Source organism: Vulpes lagopus, chromosome 9, assembly GCF_018345385.1.
Source record: "Vulpes lagopus strain Blue_001 chromosome 9, ASM1834538v1, whole genome shotgun sequence".
Classification (NCBI taxonomy): domain Eukaryota; kingdom Metazoa; phylum Chordata; class Mammalia; order Carnivora; family Canidae; genus Vulpes; species Vulpes lagopus.
Genome location: NC_054832.1, coordinates 319,771 through 343,885, shown reverse-complemented (window position 1 = coordinate 343,885; position 24,115 = coordinate 319,771). Strand labels below are relative to the sequence as shown.

At 69.4% G+C, this 24,115-nt stretch overlaps 6 protein-coding genes across 19 annotated transcripts in view; 2 read left to right on the top strand and 4 right to left on the bottom strand.

The window, feature by feature from the left end:
• The first annotated feature begins 143 nt into the window (after window positions 1-143).
• MFSD3 (major facilitator superfamily domain containing 3) lies at window positions 144-3,008 on the top strand. 2 transcript variants are annotated; one of them, XM_041768799.1, is made up of 5 exons: window positions 144-1,846; window positions 2,144-2,291; window positions 2,394-2,518; window positions 2,615-2,695; window positions 2,793-3,008. In XM_041768799.1, exons 1-5 carry the CDS (start codon window positions 811-813, stop codon window positions 2,870-2,872), a joined length of 1,470 nt encoding a protein of 489 aa, XP_041624733.1. In that variant the 5' UTR covers window positions 144-810; the 3' UTR covers window positions 2,873-3,008. The 2 variants fall into 2 exon arrangements, with proteins under 2 accessions (XP_041624733.1, XP_041624732.1); XM_041768798.1 differs by having other exon boundaries at window positions 2,586-2,695.
• A 69-nt stretch (window positions 3,009-3,077) lies between these two features.
• Window positions 3,078-9,219, bottom strand: RECQL4 (RecQ like helicase 4). The gene is made up of 20 exons (XM_041768715.1): window positions 9,090-9,219; window positions 8,974-9,007; window positions 8,566-8,900; window positions 7,800-8,380; window positions 7,613-7,712; window positions 7,397-7,541; window positions 7,186-7,296; window positions 6,789-7,097; window positions 6,573-6,709; window positions 6,141-6,224; window positions 5,633-6,064; window positions 5,418-5,559; window positions 5,081-5,340; window positions 4,717-4,993; window positions 4,508-4,637; window positions 4,257-4,426; window positions 3,984-4,164; window positions 3,759-3,915; window positions 3,530-3,638; window positions 3,078-3,423 (listed from the first exon to the last, which is right to left on the bottom strand). The coding sequence occupies exons 1-20, from the start codon at window positions 9,171-9,173 to the stop codon at window positions 3,299-3,301; spliced, it is 3,903 nt and encodes a 1,300-aa protein (XP_041624649.1). The 5' UTR covers window positions 9,174-9,219; the 3' UTR covers window positions 3,078-3,298.
• Window positions 9,220-9,360: 141 nt separating this feature from the next.
• On the top strand, window positions 9,361-13,115 carry LRRC14 (leucine rich repeat containing 14). 5 transcript variants are annotated; one of them, XM_041768793.1, is made up of 4 exons: window positions 9,361-9,411; window positions 10,854-11,207; window positions 11,379-11,963; window positions 12,053-13,115. In XM_041768793.1, the coding sequence occupies exons 2-4, from the start codon at window positions 10,879-10,881 to the stop codon at window positions 12,618-12,620; spliced, it is 1,482 nt and encodes a 493-aa protein (XP_041624727.1). In that variant the 5' UTR covers window positions 9,361-9,411; window positions 10,854-10,878; the 3' UTR covers window positions 12,621-13,115. The 5 variants fall into 5 exon arrangements, with proteins under 5 accessions (XP_041624727.1, XP_041624725.1, XP_041624726.1 ...); XM_041768791.1 differs by lacking the exon at window positions 9,361-9,411 and adding an exon at window positions 9,496-9,981; XM_041768792.1 differs by lacking the exon at window positions 9,361-9,411 and adding an exon at window positions 9,569-9,699.
• A 296-nt stretch (window positions 13,116-13,411) lies between these two features.
• LRRC24 (leucine rich repeat containing 24) lies at window positions 13,412-18,009 on the bottom strand. 4 transcript variants are annotated; one of them, XM_041768727.1, is made up of 6 exons: window positions 17,692-18,009; window positions 16,186-16,512; window positions 15,634-15,966; window positions 15,244-15,522; window positions 14,978-15,146; window positions 13,412-14,446 (listed from the first exon to the last, which is right to left on the bottom strand). In XM_041768727.1, the coding sequence occupies exons 1-6, from the start codon at window positions 18,007-18,009 to the stop codon at window positions 13,530-13,532; spliced, it is 2,343 nt and encodes a 780-aa protein (XP_041624661.1). In that variant the 3' UTR covers window positions 13,412-13,529. The 4 variants fall into 4 exon arrangements, with proteins under 4 accessions (XP_041624661.1, XP_041624659.1, XP_041624660.1 ...); XM_041768725.1 differs by having other exon boundaries at window positions 15,244-15,966; XM_041768726.1 differs by having other exon boundaries at window positions 14,978-15,137; window positions 15,244-15,966.
• Window positions 18,010-18,094: 85 nt separating this feature from the next.
• On the bottom strand, window positions 18,095-18,992 carry C9H8orf82 (chromosome 9 C8orf82 homolog). The gene is made up of 3 exons (XM_041768833.1): window positions 18,808-18,992; window positions 18,654-18,702; window positions 18,095-18,534 (listed from the first exon to the last, which is right to left on the bottom strand). The coding sequence occupies exons 1-3, from the start codon at window positions 18,955-18,957 to the stop codon at window positions 18,095-18,097; spliced, it is 639 nt and encodes a 212-aa protein (XP_041624767.1). The 5' UTR covers window positions 18,958-18,992.
• Window positions 18,993-19,078: 86 nt separating this feature from the next.
• Window positions 19,079-24,115, bottom strand: part of ARHGAP39 (Rho GTPase activating protein 39) — a 91,917-nt gene continuing 86,880 nt past the window's right edge. For 5 of the 6 annotated variants that reach the window (XM_041768720.1, XM_041768719.1, XM_041768722.1 and 2 more), the window contains 5 exons: window positions 22,725-22,798; window positions 21,712-21,911; window positions 20,940-21,031; window positions 20,569-20,738; window positions 19,079-20,428 (listed from right to left, as the gene is read on the bottom strand). In XM_041768720.1, coding sequence (XP_041624654.1) covers window positions 20,234-20,428; window positions 20,569-20,738; window positions 20,940-21,031; window positions 21,712-21,911; window positions 22,725-22,798 — 731 coding nt within the window. In that variant the 3' untranslated portion in view covers window positions 19,079-20,233. The other variant, XM_041768724.1, reaches the window with a different exon arrangement.

Genomic DNA, 24,115 nt, shown 5'->3' with positions numbered 1-24,115 from the left:
CACTCGGAGGCTGTGTGCACACCTGCCTGCGCCGCCCACCTTCCTCTCCGGCCGGGGTTCTGTGCAGGGTATTGGTCGGCCTCCGGCAGGAGTGGTCGGGGGGGTGGGGCTCCCAGAGGAGGCGACCTTCCTGCCAACGCGGCGCCTCCCCAGGGCTGGTCTCCACTGTGGTCTCTGGACTGGAGGCCGGCACCTGCGGGCCTCACAGAGGTGTGAGACGTGTGGCGGGCGCTCGGCTGGGGGCGGGGCTGGATGAAGAAGCAGGGGCTGAGTCCAGAGGTGGCCACATCAGAAGGAGCCTGAGGAAGACCAAGGGGTGTCCCCCTGCCTGGCTCCCCTCCTGGACTGGCTGGCAGCACCGGGCACAAGAGGACGGACTGGGCCGGGGGCGGGCAGCGCGAGACAGAAGAGCGAGGCCCCTGGGCGGGGGCGCTGGCAGCCTCAGTGTTCCTCCTAAATGGGCAGCTGGCACGCGGCTGCCACCTGAGGCTGCTGGGGGAGCGGCCGTGCCAAGAGCGGGAGGGAGCGACAGGGAGCGAATGGGTCTTGCTTTCTTTGCGTTGGGCTTGAAGGTGGGACCCCTAGTGCAGATGCAGCCCTTGCGCTGGAGGCGGGCAGTGGCTCCCACCCTGGGGCACCCAGGGGCGCGGGCCGGGAGAGGGGCGTGTGGGGTGCGGCCGGAGGGGCCGTGGGAGGCCCAGGCTGGGGGGCCGAGCCGCCCTGTCCCTGCCGCGGGACACAGGAGCACCTCCCGTGCGCGGTCCGCCTGCTTGTGGCCGCCGCAGTCCACCTGTTAGGGAGCCTTGTAGGATGACAGGTGGCTTCACCCGCCGCCGCTCGGGGCGCCAGGGGTGGGGAGAGCGGCCCGGGGCTCCGGCCGAGGGCTCCGGACGTGCGTCTCGGCCACGGGCCACTCCCTGCCCCCGCGGGGCCCGGAGCCGCGGGGCTGCAGCTCTGGGAGGACCGATCCCCGAGGCCCGGGACGCGGCCAGCGGGGGGCGCCCGAGGGCAGCCGACGCTCTGGCCCGCCCGCCGCTCGGTGGCCGCCGCGCTCTGCGCCTGCGCGCTGCGCTCGCCCGGCCCCGCGCCCTGCGCTGTCGCGGCGGCTGCTCCCGCGGCCTCGTCCCGCCCCGGCCGGATCCCGGGCGGACCGGGCGGGCCATGCGCGGGAAGCTGCTGCCGCTGGCCGGCCTCTACCTGGTGCAAGGCCTGCCCTACGGGCTGCAGTCGGGCCTGCTGCCCGTGCTGCTGCGGGCGCGGGGCCTGTCGCTGACCCGCGTGGCGCTGGCCAAGGTGCTGTACCTGCCCTGGCTGTTGAAGCTCGCGTGGGCCCCCCTGGTGGACACGCGGGGCTCCCTGAGGGCCTGGCTGACGCTCAGCACGGCCGCCCTGGGCCTGGTGTGCGCGCTGCTGGCCGCCCTGCCTCCCGCCGCCGGCCCCGCGGGGCTGCCCGCCACCGTGGCGGGGCTGCTGCTGCTGCTGAACCTCGGGGCGGCTGTGCAGGACGTGGCCCTGGACACGCTGGCCGTGCAGCTCCTGGAGCCCGCCGAGCTGGGGCCCGGGAACACCGTGCAGGTGGTCGCCTACAAGCTAGGGGCCGTGCTGGCAGGAGGGGGCCTGCTGGCCCTCGTTCCCGCGCTCTCCTGGGCCCTGCTCTTCGTGCTCCTGGCTGCTACCTATTGGCTGGCCGCTGCCCTGGTCTGGGCCGCGCCGGCCCTGCGGCAACTGCCCGTGCACCAGCCCCAGCCCTCAGAAGCACCCCTGCGCACCCTGCACCTTCTGCAGGACTTGCTGGCCATGCCTGGCACCCTGTGGACGGCAGGCTTTGTGCTCACTTACAAACTGGGTAAGTGAGGCCTTGGCTCAGGCACGGCAGGGACGGGAGCCTGGGGGAGCTCCGGCTGGGTCCCCGGGAGCCCTGGCGCCCACTTGGTGGTCACCTCCTGGGCGCTCACAGCCGGGCCTTGCCCCTTGTCCTTCTGCAGCTGTAGCTGCACGGCTTCTGGGAGCTACGACCACCCCTCGGGTCTCTGGCGCTGCTTCGTGCTGACCCTAAGCTTGGCTGATGCCCCGTCCCAGCTGTCTCCTGGCAGCGAGGCCCCAGGTGGAGGGAGGTGGGGAGCCTTGCTCGTTCTCCCCACAGGTGAGCAGGGCGCTAGCAGCTTGTTCCCGCTCTTCCTGCTGGACCACGGCATCTCCACCCCAGAGCTGGGGCTGTGGAACGGTGTGGGCGCCGTGCTGTGCTCCATTGTGGGCTCGTCCCTGGGTGGGGCCCTGCTGTCCCGGCACTGGTGAGCCTGCCCCGGTGAGCCCGCCTCGGCCCCCTGCCCCTGCCCCCCCCCCCCCCCCCCCCCCCCGCCCCATGCTCCCTGACCTGCCTGTGTCCCCCTCAGGCAACCTCTGCCCCTGCTGAGGTCAGTGCTCCGGTTCCGTCTTGGCGGCCTGGCCTGCCAGACCGCCCTGCTCTTCCACCTGGACGGCCCAGGGCTCAGGCTGGGCCCCAGCGCAGCCCTGAGAGGTGAGGGGCTGGCCGCGGGAGGGGAGGAGTGTGGCGCCCTGGGCCCCGCTGATGGCGGCCCTCCCAGGGGCAGCCCTGCTGAGCCTGTGTCTGCAGCACTTGCTGGGGGGCCTGGTTACCACCACCACGTTCACCCTGATGATGCGCTGCAGCCAGCTGACACCCAGTGCCCTGCAGGTGAGAGAGGGCATGGCTGGGGCGTCCAGGGGGCTGCAGGGCTGGACCCAGGCAAACCCTCACCTGATTGCATACCTCATCCCCCCCACTCCTGCAGGCCACGCACTACAGCCTCCTGGCCACTCTGGAGCTGCTGGGAAAGCTGTTTCTGGGCACGCTGGCCGGAGCCCTGGCTGACAGCCTGGGGCTGCATCTGTGCTTCTCCCTCTTCCTCGTCCTCTCAGGCTTGCCCATTCTGTATCTGAGCCTGGCACCCAGCACCCTGGCCTGAGCTGGGTGGCCAGCCTGCCTAATAAAGCTGAGCGTGCCCTTAGCTGCCTGGGTTGCGTGATGGCCAGGACTGTCCCGACACCGTAGGGGCCGCCTGGTCAGAAAAGAGGGCTCCTGAGAGTGGCTTGAGTGTTTTTTATTCTGCATTTTGGGGCATCCTTGCCTCCACACTTCTGGTGGTGGGCCTTGCCCAGGGTCGTCAGTCACTGTTGTGGACATCTGTGCCCTTTTCCCCTGACAAAGTCCACACCGGGCTCCCTGCACGCTGGCCACGCAGCCCCCGGCGCATGCCTGTCGTGACATGAGGGAGCAGGGCCCGCCCCAGCAGGGTGGTCAGGGGCCGTACCGCAGGATCTCCTCTGTGGCTATGCGCATCAGGGCATGGAAGCTGAGGTGCAGGAATCTCCTCCAGAAGCGCCGGTCCCGCCCGTACACCTGCGCCGGGTAGCGGGGGCTTCCTGTGGTGAGAAGGGGGACGCGGCCCTAAGGACTCTGGGCCAGGCCTGGCTCCTAGCCCCACACCTAGCCCCTGCCCGGTCCGAGCCCAGCCTCCCGGGCCCTCACCGATGCCGTGGAAGATACGGGCCACAGCCCTGCCTGAGAACTGCTGGTCTGGCCATGAGGACAGCAGGCGGCGGACGTCCTGGCGAACCTGGTCCTCCCAGTCCTGGATCTGTGGGTGGTGGCGGTGGAGCGTGTGAACGTGTGCACACCCAGGCGTGCCCGTGGCCTCCCAACCCTGCTGCGGGCTTGTATTCTATCCACAATCCCCCCAAGAAGAACTAGCACCCACCTTCTCCTGTCCGGGCTCCAGGCCCTGCTCATCTTCCGAGCTCCTTGGACCCTCCTCCTCCTCCTCCTCGAAGTAGCCGCTGAGCAAAGCCTTGAGCCTGGTGCTGCGCTCCTCATCAGGCTGCTCCAAGCAGGGCCCGCAGCTGGGGAAGGCCACGCTGTGGGGCAGGGTTCCGTTAGAGCAGCTCACTACACCTGCCCCAGCCCCCGCCCACCCCTCCCCTACCTGAGAAAGGCCTGGAAGGTGCGGCGCAGGCAGGCCAGGGCCTCCTGCTCTCGGGCCTGTATGTGTCCGTACAGGAAGTCACAGATCTGGTCCCTCTCGTGGGCAGTCAGGTCCCCAGGACTGTACACACAGAAGGCGAGCTCCCCGAACTCCACCTGCACCCCTGTGCCCCCACGTGCACCTGTCAGAGAGCTCATCAGACACGGGCAAGCAGGTGGCAAGCAGGCCCAGGGGCTGGGCAGGGCTGTGGGCTGGGCTGGGGGCAGGGCGCACCTGTCCTGGGCTCCGGGTCCCACTGCAGCTGACGGAGAGCCTGCCGCACGCGGCCCAGCTTCCAGCCCAGTGAGTCAGCCAGGTTAAAGATGTCAAACTCTACAGAAGAGCTTCCCCCACCTGTGGTGTTCACTGGCTGCTGGGCCAGACACACAGCCAGGGGGGGGCACCTGGGCCAGGGGGAGGGACATGTGATTAGCAGTCCCAGTCCTGTGTCCTGGGCCCCAGCCGGGGGTGGGACACGTGCTCACCTGCGGGCCAGGGCCTGGAGCTGGGTGGGGCCCCCAGGGCAGCGCAGGCGGCAGTGGGCATAGGTGGGTGCCAGCAGCTGCAGCCAGCGCTGCGGGTGTAGCTCCAGGTAGCACAGCAGGGTCTCGATGGCTGCAGGCAGAGCAGGGCTCAGGGGCCGTGGAGACGTGGGCATGAGGAGGTGTGCCCACCCCTGCCCCCAGGTCCTCACCCTCCTCAGGCATGTCCAGGGCTTCCACCAGCGCCCGCATGGGCAGTGCCCGCGTGTGGCCTGGGCACCGGGCTGTGCCTTTGCTGTTGGGTTGCTCGGCCTCTGTCGGGGATGGGGCCACAGGCTGCTCTTGACTCCTGGCTTCCTCCTGCTCCGGAGGCCGTGGGGCGTGGGTGCAGGTGCAGGGCGGGAATGCACGCTGGACCAGCTTCTTCATCGTGAGAAAGTCCGTGGCATCAGCGTGCACGTGTCTGCGCAGCTCCTGCAGGTCCTGGCTCTGCAAGAGAACGGCCGTGGATGCGTGGCTGTGGGGTGGGGCGGAGTGGGGTGGGATGGGTGGAGCTCGAGTGGGGCAGGTGAGAACCTGGGGCTGTAGGAAGAGGTGGCAGTGTGCAGGCTGGCCATCACGTCCGGCCCGGCCCACAGCCTGCACGTAGCTCTCGAAGCTGGCAGGCAGCCCCAGGTGCAACACAGCCCGCACGTCTGGCCGATCCAGCCCCATCCCGAAGGCCACCGTGGCCACCACCACCCGCAGCCGGCCCTCCATGAAGGCCTGTTGCACCCGCCGCCGCTCCCGCGGACACATGCCGGCGTGGTAGGCCTCGGCGACAGCCTCGGGCTTGCCTGCGGGGGAAGACACAGGTGGTTGGCTGGGATTGGGGGGGGAGGGCGGGCGCGGGGCACAGTCCTGCTGACCTCACCTCCAGGCCCGAGGTCCCAGGCCTCACGCAGGCAGGTGCGGAGCAGCGCAGCAACTCGCTCTGTGTCCCCGCGTCTGTGGCAGTAGACGATGACTGAGCTCAGAGCGCGGAAGCGATCACTCTGCAGCAGCGTCACCAAAGCCTGGTGGAGGACAGTGGTCAGGAAGGGGCTGTCACAAGGCAGTGCCCCTGCCTGGCCCAGGGTGCTCCTCTACCTGGTCTGGGTCCCTGTCCCTAGACACAGAGAGGTGCAGGTTGCTGGGGACAGTGGCTGGCCCCCTGAGGACCAGCTCCTCGGCCACGCCTAGATGCCGGGCCACATCTCTCGCGGTGCTGCGTGTGGCGGTGGCTGTGAGACCCAGGAAGCAGCGCACGCCCATGTGTTCCCGCAGCACCTGTGTGGGAGCAGTGCCTGTGAAGGGACCCGACCCCCCTCCCTTGCCTGCCCGCGCACCTCTGAGGCTCACCTTGCAGACACGCAGGTAACAAGGCCGGAAGTTGTGGGACCACTGGGAGATGCAGTGGGCCTCATCGATGCAGGCGAAGGCGACGGGAGGCAGCTGAGGGAGGTGGCCAGGCATCCCTGCCCCAGCCCCCACCAGCGTCTCGGGCGACAGCACCAGCAGCTGCACCTGGGCCGCGTGAACCTGAAGACGCAAGGTCAGGCGCGTCACCCGAGAGCCGGCTGCCCCCCTGCCTGTCCTGCCGTGTGAGGCCCCTCACCTTCTGCAGGGCCGACTCGCGCTGCTTCTGGCTCATGCCCGAGTGGATGCAGACCCCCTTCAGGCATGGGGGCAGGCCGGACACCTGCGGGTACAGGGCGACAACCGGATGGCCCTTCCTCACAGGCCCCTCAGCTGCTCAGCCTGACAGCTGCTGCCCTCGGCCTCGGGCGCCCCAGGAACGGAAAGCTCAGGTCACGGACCCCATGAGTACAGACTCAGGGCCACTGGGGAGCCTTGGTTCAGGAGCCCCGGGAGCAGACGGGCCGCCCCCTCCCCAGGGTCGTTTTCCCCGGGGGAATCCCGCCTGAGCAGCCGTGTCCCAGCTGCCCTTGGGCCACTGCCAGGCCTTGATGCAGCTCTGCGTAGCTCCGATCGGGCAACAAGCAGCAGCCCCAAAGGATCAGAAGACCCACGGGCAAGGTCTGTGCACCTGGTCGTCCATGAGTGACAGGAGGGGAGAGATGACCAGCGTGAGGCAGGGGCTCCGCCGGGCGTAGAGCAGCGCGGGAAGCTGGTAGCACAGGGACTTGCCAGCACCAGTGGGCAGCACCAGCAGCGTGGACATGCCTGGAGGAACCAGGGGTCAGTACTGCTGCTCTGTGGCCAGGCCCTGACCTCGCCTCGTCCCCCGGGCAGCCGAGCTCACCAGAGAGGATGCGCATGACCACCTGTTCCTGCCTGGGGCGGAAGGCTCGGTGCCCCAGCTGCTCTAGGGCCTGGAACACCTCAGCTGGGGTCTCTGTGGACACAGGTGTTGGCCAACACGGCTCCAAGTGGTCCCCACCCCCCAGCGAAGGCTCTGGGTGGCCAGGCTCCTGCTCACCTGCCACCTGCCCCGAGGGCCCGGGTGGGTAAAGTGGTGGCACAGTGGGGGGTGGAGAGGGGGCCTGCAGCACTGGCCGCTCCGTGGTCACCAACCGCTCAGGCCCAGCGGGCTCCGTGTCTTCTTCACTCACTGGGAACAGACAGGGGAAGGTGGTGTGGGAGCTCCAGGCTCAGACGAGCCCGGCGGGCCGCAGCCTGCCCTCCGCCCCCTCATTCACCAGGGAGCCGGCAGCTGGTGGTGCCCTTCCTCTGGGGGCCCTCCTCCGGGGTGAGCTGGGGCTGTACCTCCTCTTCCTTCTTGCTGCTTGTCTGGAGGCCCCAGGTAGGCTCTGTGTCAGATACAAGGAGCTTAACTTGAGCTACAATTGCCCCCCCCCCCCCCCCCCGGAGTACAACTCTTCTCTAAATAGGGTTAGTGTGACCCCTCACCTGGAGCAGAGACTTCACCTGGCTGGGGGCACTGGGATGACCAGTGGCCGAGCTGCCCACATCGGAAGCAAGAATCATCGGCTGTGGCTCGGGCTTGGCCGCCTCCAAAATGCTCCCCCTTCTTCCGCCACTTCTGCTTCCACATCTGAGGACCACAGAGGAATGTCACGAGGCGAAAGACAGCAGGGATGAAGAGAGGGCCCACCACTACCTCACCTGCTTGCGGAGGAGCCTGCCGCGTTGTGCTGGGCCTCGCACGTAGCGTTTCTGCTTCAGGTTGAGCCGAACGTAATTACCTTGGTCCCTCATGGCTGAGCTAGAAAGGATGTATGAGTGGTCGTACCCAAAGCCTGCCCCTGCCTCGATTCACGGTAACCCCACTGGGAGGCTAAAGCTGTAGTACCTGGCGGCTGTGGGACCACTGGTGGGCTGTACCCTCAGGGGTTCTCCTGGACAGTCTTCTGCAGGTCCCGCAGCCCTGGCTTCCTCAGGCGGGGGTCCCGCTTGGCCACCGTCCTGCTGCGCCTGTGCAGGACCCCCTCCTGGTTCCTTAGTACGTCTCCGCTTCTTGCCTTGACTGTTGCCAGCTTCAGGGCTCCCTGCACCGACTGCAGCTCTCTGCAGGGCTCGACCCTCGGGGCCAGGGCTGGCTCCAAGGACCGACGGGACCCCCGAAGTCAGAGGCCGTGACTCCTCTACACGCAGGCTGGGCTGGCGGGCCGCGGAAGCCCCCAGGCAATCTGAGGCCGCACTGTGACAGCGCTCTAGCCAGCCTGGGTCTAGGGAGCTCAGCCGTAGGCTCAGGGATGCCTGCAGCTGCCGAAGGTGGCCTGGCCTCGGCTGGGGCCCAGGAGGCTGGAGTGGCTCCTCGCTGACTTCTTCTGCAGATACGGGGGCAGCCCCTGCACCTGGTGGCCCCGGGGAGGGCATCTTGGATGAGAGTCTCCGTGGAGGCCGGGGGAAGCCGCCCAGGGCTGGCCCAGCCTGAGGGGGGAAGCACAGACCAGGAAGGAGGCTCGGGTGCGGGCTGCTGCGGCCTCCGAAACCGCCCGATGGGCCGCCCTGGGACAGGGGCGGGGGAGTCTCGGGTCGCCCCGCTCCCGCCGGAAGGGCACGTGTGCGGGCAGGTTGGGGAGAAAGGCTGCGCGGTGGCCGCCCTGGACCCTCACCTGGCGCGTGGCTCTCAGGTTGGCCTTAAGCCTCGCCCCGTAGTCGGCCGTGGCCCCCGCAGAGCTTGGCGCAAAGCCGGCGGCGTGAGGCCTCCGCGTCGCTGCCCGACTCAGGTGCGGCCCCCAGCAGCTGGGCTCCTGCATCTGCGGGGAGACACGGCGGGCGTCCGAGCCCCCCCCCGGCCCCAGGTCGTGCCTCGGAGAGGCTGGCGGGCCGGCGCCCCCAGGCCTCGGTACCTCCTCCGCCGTCGGCTGCGGCTGCTTGGGGCTGCGGGGTCCCGCGCCGCCGGCCCGGCCCAGGGCCCTCCTCAGCGCGCGGTACTCCCGGTAGAGCGCTGCGGGTGCGGCCAGGGGTCAGCGGGGCCGCCGGGCTCCGCCGCCCCCCCCCGCCCGGGCCCGCGCGCTCACCGCGGGTCTCCTCCGGCGCCGCCCGCACGTCCTCCTGCGGAGGGAGCCCGTCAGCTCGCAGCCGCCCGCCCCTGGCCCGGCCCGGCCCGGCCCGCCCGCCCCTGGCCCGCCCGCACCTGGCCCGGCCGCCGCCCGCGCTGCCGCCGGAACGCGCGCTCCCAGGCCTGCAGCCGCCCGCGCACGTCCCGCAGCCGCTCCATGGCGCCGCACCCCGGCCCGGGCCCGCGAACCTCCCGCCGCCGCGGTCGCCGGCCAATGGGGGCGCCGGGCAGGGCGGGAGGCGGGGCGGCTCGGCCGCGGCGGCGGGACAGCCAATCCGCGGCGCCCGGGGGCGCGGCCAATGGGGGGCGGCCACGTCATCGCGGCGCGCGGAGGCGGGGGCGGGGCGCGGCGGACGGCGAGGCGGGGCCGGCGGCGGTGGCGGCGGCGGCGGGGCCGGTGAGCGCGGGCCGCGGGGCCGGGGACGGCGCGGTCGCTGGGGGCGGCGCCGCCCGGGAGGCGGGGGCGGAGCCGGCGTAGGGAGGGCCTGCAGCCGCGGGGCGGGCGCTCCGGCTCCGCGGGGCCGCCGCACGTCCGGGAGGCGGAGGGCGTCGCGTGGAGGGTCCCCCGCGGCTCGGGGCGGAGGCCGCGGGGAGCGGGGCGGGGGCCCGTCCCACGGCGACCACACTGGCTGCTCTCGCTTCCTCTCGTGCCAGGTGCTCGGTGGGGCTGCCCTGTCGCGGCGAGGTATGAGTCGTCCTCGCGAGATTTGCCTGCAGGCCGAGCAGGGCCGGGGCGGCGGCCGGGGCTTCTCCGGACCCCGCGCCGGGAGGACCTCCGTCGTGCCCGAGGCCGGGGAGCGGGGCCTGTGCGGCGGGGCCTGTGCGGCCGGAGCTCCCCTGCCCCGAGCGCATCGCGCGGGCCGTGACCTTGGCGTGGCAAGGCTTAGGCCTTAGTGCTCTGACGTGCTTGCAGGGGTGTGGCTGGGAAGCAGTTTGAGGATGAGGAGGATGCGGTGTTTGGCCCACAGTAAGTCCGCTGGAGTCAGGAGCGCAGCTGATGGCCAAGTGCCCGTCACCGTGGGCGCTTCCCGCGGCCCCTGCTCTGCCGCTGCCTCCCCTCCTCTGAGCCTTTCCCTGCCTGGGGCCTCCGGAATCACGTGGTCATCGAGGGGAAAGGGGGTGTTCAGACAGGTGGCCAGGACCTTGGTGGCTGGGGTTTGCTTCCTGTGAATCTGTGGGGATCCCGGTGCTTGGCAGTACTGCCGGCCGCAGGTAGGGCCCGAGGATCAGGCCTGTGGGGACGCCGTGTTCCCGCCCTCGGGCCTCTGCCTCTGCTGCTATCTCTGGTGCAGTGGCTGCCTGGGTTCCTGAGGACCACCTGCAGGAGCTGGGGGGGCGGGGGGCGGTACACAACTTGTGATGCAGTTTCCAGCCCCTTAGGAGTGTCCTACCTCCTCCAGCGCTTGGGGGTGTGGGAGGTCCGAGCTCTATTCTACCTTCGAGGAAGAGACGGTCTCTCATAAGCAGCTTTGTGATTTGGGAGGCCTCACGTACAGGTTGTGCGCGGGGAGGCCCCGCAGAGCAGTAGCCATCAAAAGCACATCCAGGCAAGCTCATCGTTTGTGATGCTGGACTGTTTGTGTGCTGTTTGAGGGCTCTGTTTCCCTGAGGAGGCCCCATGTGGCTGGAGGGAGGGAACTGGGGGGTGGCCTCGTTCCTGTTTCCACTGAGACCGTTGCTAGGCACTTAACGCTTGCTCTTCGCTGCAACGGTCCTCCACTGAGTGCCAGCTCCGTGCCCGGTCCCATGCTGGGCTTTCTCACCACCAGTGATGGAGGAGGCTGTGGCCAGGTGGTGGCCTGGGGTCTGTCCTCCCTGCTGAAGGGCCCTTCCCTGCAGGTGGCTTCCTGCCTGGCCCAGCGCCATGCACACGCTTGTGTTCCTGAGCACGCGGCAGGTGCTCCAGTGCCAGCCAGCGGCCTGCCAGGCCCTGCCCCTGCTGCCTCGAGAGCTCTTCCCCCTGCTGTTCAAGGTGGCCTTCATGGACAAGAAGACTGTTGTGCTTCGCGAGCTGGTGCACACATGGCCCTTCCCGCTGCTCAGCTTCCAGCAGCTGTTGCAGGAATGTGCCCACTGCAGTCGGGCCTTGCTGCAGGAGCGCCCCAGCACAGAGAGCATGCAGGCTGTGATCCTGGGGCTGACAGCCCGGCTCCACACCCCGGAGACCGAGGCTGGCACACAGCCTCTCTGCAGGTATGGGTTTACCTGGGGGGCCCTCAGGCCTGGGGGGTGGAGAGGGTCCCCCATGAGGTTCCAGGCCAGTGCAAGAGCTCAGGGCGGAAACAGGCCTGTTGTTTCTGTCTCAGGGTGGCTGGGAGTGGGTGTGGGCTCTTGTCTCCTGCTTCAGCCTACCCGTGCTCCCAGGAAGCATGCCCTGCGGGTGCTGGACATGACAGGCCTTCTGGACGACGGCGTGGAGCAGGACCCCGGCACCATGAGCATGTGGGACTGCACGGCGGCAGTGGCCCGCACCTGTATAGCACAGCAGCAAGGCGGGACTACGGAGCCTGGGCTGGCCCCTGTTCCTGTGGAGGTTCGTGTGGACCTGCGGGTGAACCGAGCCTCTTACGCATTCTTGCGGGAGGCACTCCGCAGCAGCGTAGGCAGTCCCCTGCGGCTCTGCTGCCGGGATCTGCGGGCCGAGGACCTGCCCATGCGCAACACTGTGGCTTTGCTGCAGCTGCTGGACGCAGGCTGCTTGCGCCGTGTGGACCTGCGCTTTAACAACTTGGGTCTACGTGGCTTGTCTGTTATCATCCCACATGTGGCCCGCTTCCAGCACCTGGCCAGCCTGCGGCTGCACTATGTGCACGGGGACTCCAGGCAGCCCTCTGTGGATGGTGAGGACAACTTCCGTTACTTCCTGGCCCAGATGGGCCGCTTCACTTGTCTGCGGGAGCTCAGCATGGGCTCCTCTCTCCTCTCGGGTCGGTTGGACCAGCTGCTCAGGTGAGCAAGCCCCACTGCTACCCTGCCCCTCTTCCCCCTGAGATCCTCCCCTGGCCCTGCCTGTTTGTGACCGCACATGTCCCCTGTAGTACCCTGCAGAGCCCCCTGGAGAGCCTGGAGCTGGCCTTTTGTGCCCTGCTGCCTGAGGATCTGCGCTTTCTGGCCCAGAGCCCCCACGCTGTCCGTCTCAAAAAGTTGGACCTCAGTGGCAATGACCTGTCTGGCAGCCAACTAGAGCCCTTCCAGGGTCTACTGCAGGCGGCAGCAGCCACACTGTTGCACCTCGAGCTAACTGAGTGCCAGCTCGCGGATACCCAGCTGCTGGCCACACTCCCCGTGCTGACGCGCTGCACCAGCCTCCGCTACCTCGGCCTCTATGGCAACCCGCTGTCCATGGCGGGCCTCAAGGAGCTCCTACGAGATTCAGTGGTGCAGGCTGAGCTACGCACGGTGGTGCACCCCTTCCCCGTGGACTGTTATGAGGGCCTGCCCTGGCCACCGCCTGCTTCTGTTCTGCTGGAGGCTTCCATCAATGAGGAGAAGTTTGCTCGTGTGGAGGCCGAGTTGCACCAGCTGCTACTAGCTTCAGGCCGTGCTCATGTGCTCTGGACCACAGACATTTATGGGCGCCTGGCTGCAGACTACTTCAGCCTATGATCTCCAGGCTGTCCTGGTGTTCAGGACTACTGGAGATCCTTCCCTGCCTTAGGCAGACAGAGCCTTCACTGAGATCCTGGCCTGACCCAGAGGCGCCGGGCTCGGGTTTCCTTGCTCCTGGGCACTTTGAGCCTTCCTAAGCTTCCTGCACCGCTGTACCCATTCCCCTGACTGACTGTGGGCTTCAGGGCTGGATTCCAGGCCTGCGGGCCAGGTTTGATTGTGGTGCACTTGGCTGCCCTCTGGGGTTCTAATCCTCTCTGGAATGTTTGTAGGGTCCCAACTGCAAGCCAGCTGAGAGAGAGTGTTCTCTAGGCCCGTCCCAGGAGAGCCGCGTGCTCCGGGGTTGAGGTTGGAACAGGAACCTGCTTCAAGGAGAACTGGGTCTCCATGCACTGGGGCTTTTCATGGTCCTGCCTGCCCCAGCACCCAGGCCACCTGTGGGCTTTGGAGCCAGACAGGTCGTTAAGGTAGAAACGTGCAGTGTGTTTGGAACTTACATTTGTGGTGGTTTTTTATGTCTTCACCGGTTAGAATGACTGGTCACTGCCTCTGCCGTCCCTCGCCCCCTTCCCCCGGCTTCCCACTGGCCCGGCAGCCGGTCCGGGCGCCTGCACCGCCCGGCGCCCTGCCCACCCCAGGGATGCCCCGTCGGGCTGGCGGCCCGGAGGAGAGGGCGGCCTCCAGCAGGGGTGCAGGGAGCCGCCTCGGCCCCGCAGAGCTGGGGTCCGCAGGTGCCCGCGCCGCGCCCTCGGGGCCCCGGACCCCACACAGGCTCGCCGCACACTGCGCAGCTTCGACCCTTTACTGAGCGCGCCGGAGCATGCGCGGGCCGAGCCATCCGCCGACCAATCCGCGCGGCCCACGTCATCAGCGCGCGCCCGCCCGCCCGCCCCTCGGGCCGGCCGCTCAGCAGTGGATCTCGTAGGCTGTGGGCGGTTGCAGCGGGAGCCCGGGCCCCGCGCCGTCGGCCGCCTCCGTCGGGGCGTCGGCGAAGAGCGGCTTGGAGCGATCGATGACGAACATCTCGTGGCCTCGCTCGTCGCGGAGCTCCTCGAGCTGCGCGAAGGTGCACGGCCCGTCCGAGTAGTCGTTGACGAAGAGCGCGCCCTCGCCCGGCGGCCCCGGCGCCTTTTTCCGCTTGCGGCGCCGGCGGCAGATCATGGCGGCCAGCAGCAGCGCCGTGAGCGCCAGCAGCGCGATGGCAGCCGCCACGGCCGTCTGCGTGGCCAGGCCCAGGGCGCGGAAGGCCATGCTGCCCGCCTCCTGCAGCGGCTCGTGGCTGACGGGCCCGGCGGGCGGGGGCGGCGGCGGCGCGGGCTGCGGCGGCTGCGGCCGGGACAGGTTGACCAGGAGCTGGAAGGGCACGCGGGCGGCGCCGCCGGCGTTGGAGGCCTCGCACTCGTACTTGCCGGCGTGGGCCAGGGTGATGTTGCTGAGGAACAGCATGCCGCTGCCCGTGTCGGGGCCGCCCGGGCCGCCGGGGCGCGGCGCCCCGCCCTCCGCCTGCGCCTGCGCCCGCGGCTGCCCGTCGCGCGGCTGCGCCACCTTTCTCCAGGTGACCAGGGGCTGCGGGTAGCCCGAAGCCTGGCAGGCCACCCGCAGGTCCTCGCCCAGGTTGGCCGTCGCCTCGAGCGGCTCCACGTGCACCGAGGGCGGGATGCAGATGAGGCTGCTGCCGGAAACGTCCAGGAGGCTCTGCAGCGCCAGGCGCGGGGGCTCGGCGCACACGATCTTCTTGTCCCTGGAGCTGAGCAGCCGCTGGCCGCCCTCCTTGATCCAGGCTCCCAGCCAGTGCAGGGCGCAGTCGCAGCGCCAAGGGTTCTCTGCGGGCAGAGCAGGGGCGCTGGCTCCTGGGGGCAGGCTCTCCCCTCCCCTGTGGCTGCGCGGCCCCGCCCCGCCCGCTCATCTCTCAGCCTCTGCTGCTCTGAAGTCTCTGCCTGGAACCAACCCCATCATCCGGGCGGAAGCGTTGGCGCCCGCACGCAAGGGCCGCAGCGCTAAACCCCGCGGTCCGTCAGCCGCATCCTCAGGCGCTAAGTCCTGGAAACGCCGGCCGGGCCGTCCTTGCAGGTGCTGCCTGCCTGCGCTGGTGGCCCCAAGGCCGGCCAGCCCCTCGTCTCTGCCCGGGACTCCGAGCATCTCCGACCGGCGTGGGCAAGCTCCCCGAGCCGCGCCTGCCCCAGCGCCGCGCTCCCGTCAGCCTTCGGGGCGGCTGCGGGCGGGGCCCAGGCCCCAGGAGGGTGGGACGGTCTGCAGTTGGGAGCCCCTGCGGCCCGCCCCGGTCCGCCCCCGGGCCTGTTGCTATTGACCCGCCTGCGCCCGGAATATGCCCCGCACGAGACCCCCGGGGGTACCTGTGAGGCGCAGGACCTGCAGGCTGGCCAGGGGCCGGAGGGCCTCGCGGCTGAGGGTGCCCAGGTGGTTCCTGCTGAGGTCCAGCAGCGCCAGTGAGGAGAGCCCCGCCAGGGCTTGGTCCTCCAGCAGCTCAATGCTGTTGTCCTGCAGGTGCAGCTCCTGCAGTCGCTGAAGGGACAGCGGGCATCAGGGAAGGGGCCCCAGGGGACAGGCGCCGGCTCGGGCCGGCCCCTCTGGCGCCCGCCGCCCCGCCCGCGCCCCTCACCGGCAGGTGCAGGAAGGTGAAGTCCAGCAGCTGCCCCAGCTGGTTACCCGCCAGGTAGAGCGCACGCAGCTGAGCCAGGCCCGAGAAGGCGCCGACTCGCAGGCCGCGCAGCCGGTTCCCGGTGAGCGCCAGCTCCAGCAGGCGGGACTGCGCGCGGAAGGCGCCGGGCTCCAGGGCGCGCAGGCTGTTGTTGTGCAGGTAGAGGCGGCGCAGGGCGGCGAGAGGCGCCAGGACTCCCGGGTCCAGGCGCGCGATGCTGTTGTCCTGCAGGAACAGCGTCTGCGGGCCGGAGGGAGGTCGGGGGCTGTTCACGCCGTGGAGGCGGCTCCCTCCCCCACCGGGCGCCCACACGCCCCTCCCTCCGGGCCGCGGGCCCCACGCGGTGCCCACCTGCGTCCCGGGTGGGATACCGGGCGGGACGCCGCGCAACCGCAGGGCGCCGCACTCCACCGTGGCGCTGTAGCAGCGGCAGGCAGCTGGGCAGGCGGCAGCGCGGGGCGGGCAGCCGGGGAGCCACAGCAGCCACAGCAGCAGCAGCGTGGGCGCCCCCGGGGCCATCTCCCGCGGGACCGGCCGCCGACCGCGAAGCTGCGGCCTCCAGCGGGGCCTCGGAATAGTCCAGCCCGGATGGGATGTGCCTCCTGAAACACAGGTCAGCGGGCCGGACCCTGACACTTGAGAGCCAGAGAACGTGGATGGAGGCCCGCACCCCGGGTGCAATATCTGAAAAGTCATAAATGAGTTCAAGCAACTGATTAAAAAAAAAACAAAAAACTTGACCAGAACAGTCCTGACATCTGGGGCATCGGCTTCCACCTGCAGTTCCCGCTGTTCCCAGTGGTAGGCCCCGCCCTGCCCAAGCCCCCTCTCCCAGCTCTCCTAAGGGGCTTCCTGCCTGGCAGTACCGGGCTCAGGCTTCCCTCCACTCTAGCCTCTGCTTGCCTGGGGTGTGGGCTTGGGGACATGACGGTGGGAGGCCCCGGGCCAGGTAGCCAAGCCCAGGCTGGAAGGGGGACAGGCTCTGGGAAGGCGATTCTGCTTGTCCACGCGGGCTCTCCTCCGGAACTTCCAAGAGCCGAGTCCAGAGCGTGAGGCTTGTGCCCTCAAGACAAGGCGCAGTGTCCTTGTGTGACCCCGCATGAAGTCCAGTCCTGTCCCTGGAACCCGTGCTGTGGTCCCCATCCCGGGAGCCAACCGCCACAGGAAAACGCGAGCACAGCTTTGTGCAGCCCCTGCCCCCTGGCGGCTGAGGGTGGGTCTTGGAGCTTGCTAGAGTGGGGGCACGTGGCACACGACAGGACCCTCAGTTGAGGAGCCACGTCCTCCTCCCCGCTGGCTCCCGGGAAGGTGCTTCTCTTTTTTGGGCTATGGAACAGCTGGGTTGTGAGGATGGGCCTTGGGCCACCAACTGGTTTTGTAGGACCATTTCCCACGCGGCTCTGGGAGCAGCGAGCTGAATTGTGAAGGGACGCCTAGCGTCGGGGGCTTATGCTCACGCGCCTGTGGGCCTGGCGAGCGGAAGGCCCGGGTCTAGGTACAGGCGCGGGAAGTCCGGTGCTAAAGGTGGGGCCCGGGCTGAGAAGCCAGCTAGTCTGGAGCAGGGGCAGCAAACCAGGGTATGCGGTCTCCTGCCTGTAGCCCGCCCTCAAACGTTCCCCTTTCAACACCTGCCCATTGACCCTGCCGGCAGGAGTGAGTCCTGTGGGAAGGCACCAGGTGGCCTTGCTGTCTGTTCAAATCGTGCTCTAAATTGTAACTCACGTAATTATTTAAAGTCACTAGAAATGAAGTGCACACAGCAAAAGTTTTAATGCAATAGCTTTGGCCCAAGCAGGGCAGTTCCCGGGTGTCTGAGGGTGTGTGTGGACCCCAAGGACCGGAAGGCATCCTCGGGCTCCTGGGACCCGCTCCCTGAGCCAAAGGCTTGCCCCGAGCCTTGCCCCCGCGGCCTTGGGCGGCAAGTCCTCAAGCAGAGGAGCTTCGCGGCTTCCTCCTTAGGATTCCGGGCACTGCTGCTCCCAGGGACGGCCCTGCGCGCTGACTGGGACACAGGGGCCCGAGCAGGGAGAGGGCCGGGGCGGGAAGGGGTGGGCAGGCCAGCCCCGAAATCCTTTTACCCGGCGGGCGAGCGGCCCTATAATCGGCTGGGCAGGGGGCGGGGCGTCACGCACGGGATTCAGCGACGGCTGTCACCGACTCCAGCGCGCCATCTGTGCGGGGACCGGAGGGCTGAGGAAGCCCCGCGACCCCCTGGGGCGGAGCCCGAGCTGCGGGCCTCGATTTCCTCGCGGTGTCACCTGCTCCCCCTCCAGCGCGGGTCTGTCCCAGGGCAGGGCAGGGCGTGGCCCCTGCCAGGTCGCCTCCCCCTCTCGGTGCGCGCGGGGCAGGGCCGGACCGGCCGCGATCCCGCCCCCACGCCCGCTGACCTGGGATCGGGCGCCCGCTCACCTGACGCTCCGGCGGCGCGGCTCCCCCGCCGAGCCCACGGTGCTCCGGCCCCACGAGCAGCGCTGGGCGGGGGAGGGGCGGGCGCCGCTCGCGCACGCGCACTGGAGCCCCCCCTCCCCCGCGCCTCCGGCCCGGCGTCCGCGGCGTCCCTGGCGAGCGAGGCCCGAAGTGGAGGCCGCCCGAGGCCCGAGGCGAGCGGAGGGAGCGGAAGGGGCCGCGACTCCGCCCCTCCTCGCGGTCGCGGCCCCGGACGCGGCAGCACCTCGGACAGCGCCGGGCGGACCGGGGCCGCGGTGCACCTCTGCCGCGCACGCGCATTCGGCCGGCGCGCTCTCCGGGTGCGCGTGCGCAGCGGACCGCGGCTGGGCGGCGGGGGGGGCGGCTCGGGGCGGCTCGGGGCGGCTCAGGGCGGCGCGGCGGGCAGCAGCGGGGCCAGGTCCATGGTGAGGGCGAGGCGGCGGCCCTGCCAGCGCACGTGCGAGGGTGCGGCCGCGCCGGGCGGGTACTCGAAGCAGGCGCTCAGCTCGAAGGCCAGCGCGGAGCGCACCAGGCCCACGCCGCCCGCACGCTCGGGCGCCGGGTGGTAGAGGCGGCCGTTGGCGGCCAGGGGCAGCAGGCGCGCGGGCTCGAAGGGCACGGCCAGGGCGTCCCCGCCGCCGCAGTAGGACAGCCGCGGGGGCCCGGGGCCCGAGGCCAGCAGGTGCGTGAAGACCACCGGCCGGTCCTCGCAGCGCAGGAAGTTGCGCTCCCGGCCGCAGGGCGAGAGGAAGGGGAAGGAGGCCTCGTAGCGGCCGCTCCGGTTGGGTCTCAGGCGGGAGAAGAAGGTGACCAGGAACTGTGGGTCTGGAGGGGAAGGACGCGGTTGCTGCGCGCGGCCGCGGGGCCCCTCCCCGGCCCTGCTCGCCCTGCGCGGCCCCGGGCGCTGCCGCAGGGGCGCGGGCGGGAGGCGGCTGCAGCGGTACCTTTGAAGCAGGTGGTGAAGTTCTTCATTTTGGAGTCGTCCAGGAAAAGCTGCGGACGGGGGCGGCCGTGAGTGCGCCCAGGGCGGGGGCTGGCCTCCCCCCGCGGAGCCCCGGCCCGCGCCCGCCCGCCCCCGCCGCCCCGCCGCCCGCCCACCTGGCCCTGGTGGTCCACGTAGTAGAAGTACTCCCGCGTCCGGGGCTCCGGGGCCTGGCCCTGCGCGTACGGCACGACCCCGCCCCCGCCCCCGCCGCAGGCCCGGGCCCCCGGGGGCCGCGGCCGGAGCACCCCGCACGCGCGCCACATCTCCTCCCGCGCCGGAAGCGGCGGCCCGGGACACGCCCCCCGGCGGCCGGACTCGGGGTCACGCCCCGCCCCCCGGAAGCCCGCGCGCCGCTGGGGCCCGCACAACAGCACACGCAGCCTCCACGTGTCCGTAGTACTTTATTCACACGAAGTGTTGCCACCTCTGGGGTCCATGCGTCAGGGCGAGTCTGGCCCGGAGACCCCGCGGCTAGGGACGCCGCAGGGGACTCCCGGCAACGGCGGGGCTTTTTTTTTAATAATAAATAAAAACTCAACTCTAAAAAATATATATATATATATATATATATAAACTGGGGAGAAATTAAGTTTTACAATCGGAACTCAAAATTCCAAAATGGAAAATGTACAAACTGAGAGTCGAGGTGCCCCCGCCCCGCCGGCCCGTCCCTCCTCCCGCGGGTCCCAGACGCGGGTGGACACGGCTTGGTTTTTGGTCAGAAGCCAAGAAAGTGGCGAAGAAAACGAAGGAGTGATGTCAACTTGCTCCGCACGGAGGACAGGCTAGGACGGCTCAGAGATAAATAGCATTTGGGTTAAAACTAGGTCATTAGCAAATTTAGTTCTTATATCTTTCCCTCTATATCTTTATACACAGGCGGGTTGGTGTGCTGGATAGAATCTGAATTTATAGTTACACGAAGAAAAATACTCTTGCCCCTCCCCCACCCTGCCCCAAGAATGCCTGCCCAGCCCTGCCCCCCACCCCAGAGGACTTTGGTTTGGGCCCCCCCCCAGAAGGCCCGCCGGGCCCCGCTCCGGTGGCGGACAGTCCAGTGCCCTGCGCTCCCTCCCCCCCGCGCAGCCTCCGCGCAGGCGGCCACACTCAGGTAGCGGCGAGAGGGGGGAGGGGGGGAAGGGGGACGGAGGGAGAGGGGAGGGGCGAGGAGGAGGGAGGAGGGGGCGGCGGCGGCTGCAGGCCCGACCGGGACGGAGACCCGGCGAGGCGCTGGCCCCGGGGCCGGGCGGCGTGTGCTCTCGGGCCGGCCGGGAGGGGCAGTGTCACTTGGCTCCAGGAAACAGAAGGCACTTTCTCGGGGCTGACCGGCCGGCGGGGGCGGGGGCGGGGCGGGGCGGGGCGGGGCCCACGGGACTGGCCACTGGGCGGGGGCGGCGGGGCGGCGGGGGCGGGGGCCTGCAGGGCGGGGCGGGCGCGGCGGGGGCCTGGCATGCTGCCTCCGCGGCCGGGGCGTTCCCTCCCCCCTCCCCGTGCTCCCCTGCGCTCCCCGCGCTCCCCCCGCGGTCCTCGGGCCCCGCGCTATAGCACGCCCTCCATGAAGCTGGTGTCCAGGTGCTGGATGAGCACGCGCAGGAACGACATCTCCTTGCGAGTGTTCTCGAAGATGACGCGCGGGTCGTCCGACCGGCAGCGCAGGCAGTTGGGCGCCATCACCATGGCCAGGTTGCTGACGTCCATCTTGGTGATGGCCACGTTGGCGGGCTGCACGAACACCTGCGAGGGCGCGAGGGCGCAGGGCGGGTGGGCGGGGCCGGCCAGAGGGGCGGGGCGGGGCGGGGCGGGGCCGGGAGCGCGTTGTGGGGCGGGGGCGGGGCCGGGCGCAGGGGGCGGGGCCGGGCGCGCCCCGCGCGTACCTGAAGGAAGCGGATGAGGTAGCACAGCACCAGGCGGTTGATGCGGGGCAGCGCGTGCACCACGGCCACGGCGGCCTCGGGGCTCTCGTAGTGCGCGATGCACTGCTCGTAGAACTCGTGCGGGATCAGGGGCTCCTCCAACTCCCGGTACCACAGCTTCAGTAGCGAAGCTGCGGACACAGGGCGGGGTGGCGCTCAGCGCGGCTGCAGGGCGGGCACCCCCCCAGGGGGAAAGGGTCGCCGGGCCTAGGTAGGCTGCACAGACCCAGGCACCCAGGCCCTGGCGGATCGTGCAGGGGTGAGGGCAGGTGCAGGCAAGGCCCGAGGGAGGCCCCCGGGGGGCCGTGCGTCCTAGCGGAATGGGGGCTCACCAGGGACGTGGGGATCCTCCAGGCCTGTGGGCACCTTCCACTGGTCCACCTGCAGCTTCAGGGCGTTCACCTCATCAATGTCCCCGGGCACTCTGTGGAGCAAGGGTGGGTCTCACCGAGGAGGACTCTGCCTTGCCCTGGGTCAGGCTCCTCCCATGCGGCCTGGCCTCTCTTCCATCGGGGAGAGAGACAGCAGCCGTCCCGCCGATGCCTTCATCAGTGGGGCCACTGAGGCTCAAACCCACAAGCCTCATTTCCCAGCTCTCCTCTCGGGGAGGTGAGTCCTGACAGCAGGTAGCAGGCCCTGTGCTATTCCCCATGGGGCAGGGACTGTCATCCCTATTCATAGGTGAGCACCACCTGCTGGCTGCTGCCCAGACTCCTGTTGCAGGCCTGCCTAGGGTCCCTGCGGTTCAAGTGCCCTCTGGGACCCCACTGGCCATCTTTACAGAGACATCGTCCCCGGCTGACCCTCCTAAGTTCAGGCATGCTGACACCCGGGGTGGGGGTTCCTTGACTTGCCCCCTGGGGATGGGGACCTGCCTTGCCTTTCCGGGCTGCACAATGGCCCGTGAGCTCCAGGATGTTCCTCCCCACCCACAGGACAGCCTCTTGTGGGGTCCTCTCTGGCTATCCCCAGACAGGGGCATGGGTCTCCTGGCTCCAAAACCCAGGGCTGGGGCAGGGAAGGAGGCCCGGTGGTCCTGGTGCCTGCCTGAGACACAGCGGACACACCCGAGGCCCCACACCTGGGGCCCAGGTAGCAGGGCACCTGAAGATGCCTTCGGTCTGGTCACCGTTGAGCGCTAGCACCTCCTCAGACAGACGTGTTTGTACCCAGGGCAGCTGCCGATCAGGGTATCGCTCCTTCTGCATGCTCATGACCTCCTGCAGGGCACTGCCAAACATGGACGGGCTGAACACAGCATTCTTGGCGTGCCGGATCTCCTCCACATTGGGCTTCTTCAGCCCCTGCAAAGACAGCCCAGCGCTCTGACCTGGCGTGGCCCCGCGGCGCTGCTCCCAGCCTTCCCTCCCCCTGTACCCCTCCCAGGGCTGCCCCTGGCTTGGCCACCCTCCCCTCTCTCCTTGGTAACTCCAGGCACCTGCACAGAGCTGAGGGCACCCCAACTCCTTGGTCCCCAAGTCACTGGGGAAGAGGCATCCTGCTGGGCCAGCTACAACACCCTAAATCTTCAGGTGGCCCCACTGGTCACACGGGAGGAAGGTGGGAGTGGTTCCTGGAATGAGAGCTGCCTGGGGCCACAGAGGGGCCAGGCTGGCTGATGTGGACCAGGTGACACCACCTGGGGCGGAGGTGGGGGGAGAAGAGGGGAGGGGTGGCCAGGCTCCGAGACCCGGTGGGAAGGGTCAGCCTCCAGTGGGCCTGAGGGGCTGCCTGGGTGGAAGTGGGGGCAGGGGTACGGAAGGGGAAGATGGCCAGGTGGGTGGCCCAGCGTGAGTGAAGGGGCCCATGGTGGTGTTCTGAGCCTGCCCTGCAGTCCCAGGCCGGGCCTCCCCCGGGGCCCAGAGGCAGTCAGCCAGGGTGTGAGGGTCCCCTCTAGAGGGGTGGTCTCTTGCCTGCTCACGGGTGAGCCTGGGGCAGCTGGTGCCGTGGCCACAGGGCACCTCACCGTCACTTGGCCCTGCCCGCCTGTGCCCGCGGCCTTCCCTGGCTGCCTGCCTGCCTCGGTGGGCTCTAGGAGAGCAGGCCAATCCCTGACGCGTCCCCCTGGACCAGTCCCCCTGACCGCCCAGCCCGGAGGACCCGGGGGACGCTCCTACCTTCTTGGCTCCGGTGAGGGCCGCCTTCTGCAGCTTGTGGTAACAGTACTTGGCATACGTGCTTATCGCCACCCCTGGAAAAGAACGGGCACCGGTCAGCGTGCTGTGGATGTGGGGCGCAGGGGCTGAGAGGCCAGAGTGGGAGGGGTGAGAGGCCGCTCCCACAAGAGCCCTGGGGTCCCCCCTCTCCTGAGCTGAGTCCTTTAGAGCAGAAACCCGCACAGAGAGGCAAGGGGCCCTTCCCGCACCTCAAGGAGCCTCGCTGGGGAAGGGACCCCTCTGCTGGCCCCCCCGCCCCTCCCACCTTCACCAGGAAGGGCAGGACACGGGCCCCAGCCCTGGGGAGTCCCTAAGAAAGGCCGTTCGACAGGAAACAGGGCTAGGGGTGCTCTGTGCCCACTGCCTGGGGCCAGTCCTGGGGAGGGGGCTTTGGGGTAGCTGGTCATCAGGCCCAACTCCCCGGTAGCCCTGCCTCCAGCCAGGGATGCTGTGCGGCCGCGGGCTGCCTGGGCCAGAGTCCCGGAAAGGGAGGCTGACGGGATGGTGGGAGTGCAATGGGGAGGAGGAGCATGGAGGGGACGCCCCATGTCCTGAGCCCGGGTGTCCCTGCAGGGCCACCACACAGACACCTTTGGGTTCTGCCCAGGGGCCAAAGGCGGGAGGGAGGCCCGTCTCCTTTCTCCAGGCGGGGGCTAGCTCTGCCCGGCAGCAGTTGCGGTCACGGGACGGCGGCGGCGGGGGGCGGGGGCGTTCAGGGAGCAGGGGCCGCAGGGACCTTGGCCAGGAAGTGTCCAGAGTGTCCAGATACAGGGATGAAGGGCAGGGAGGAGGAGTCCGCGCAGGGCGGGTGTCCCCGGGTGGCATCTTTCCTGGCCCAGGAAGGCAGGCACAGGAGAAGCCGCAAGGAGCCCAAGACGCAGAGTGAGGCCTTGCCTGGGAGCACCCGCCCCGGGGCTGCGGACCAGCCACGGGGAGGCCGGGAGGGGGGCCGGGAGGGGGCCGCGGAGGCCCCGGCCTGCCGACCCCAGCCTCAGATCCATAACCCAGTCTTCTCTTAAAGGAAGCAGGTTCTTGTGCAGGAAGCACAAGGGGGTCCTCGGACCCGGGTCTTAGCCCGTGAAGATCTTCGTCTGAGCGGTCACAGGACCGTGTCGTCACCGTAAGCAGCAACGCTCGAGAACCGTTCTCACTGTCCCTGGGAATCCGTTTCGGGTCCCTGGGATGCAGCACCCCAGGCCAGCTCAGGACACTGCGCCCAGAGCCAACTGGGCCTTCGGACACCTCACGGCAGGGGGGTGGCTGCAGGGGGGGTGCCCCGGCGACACAAATGCCCTGACCCCCGTCTCAGGGCCTCAGCGTCCTCCCCTGTAGGACGGGGGGGGGGGTCCCGG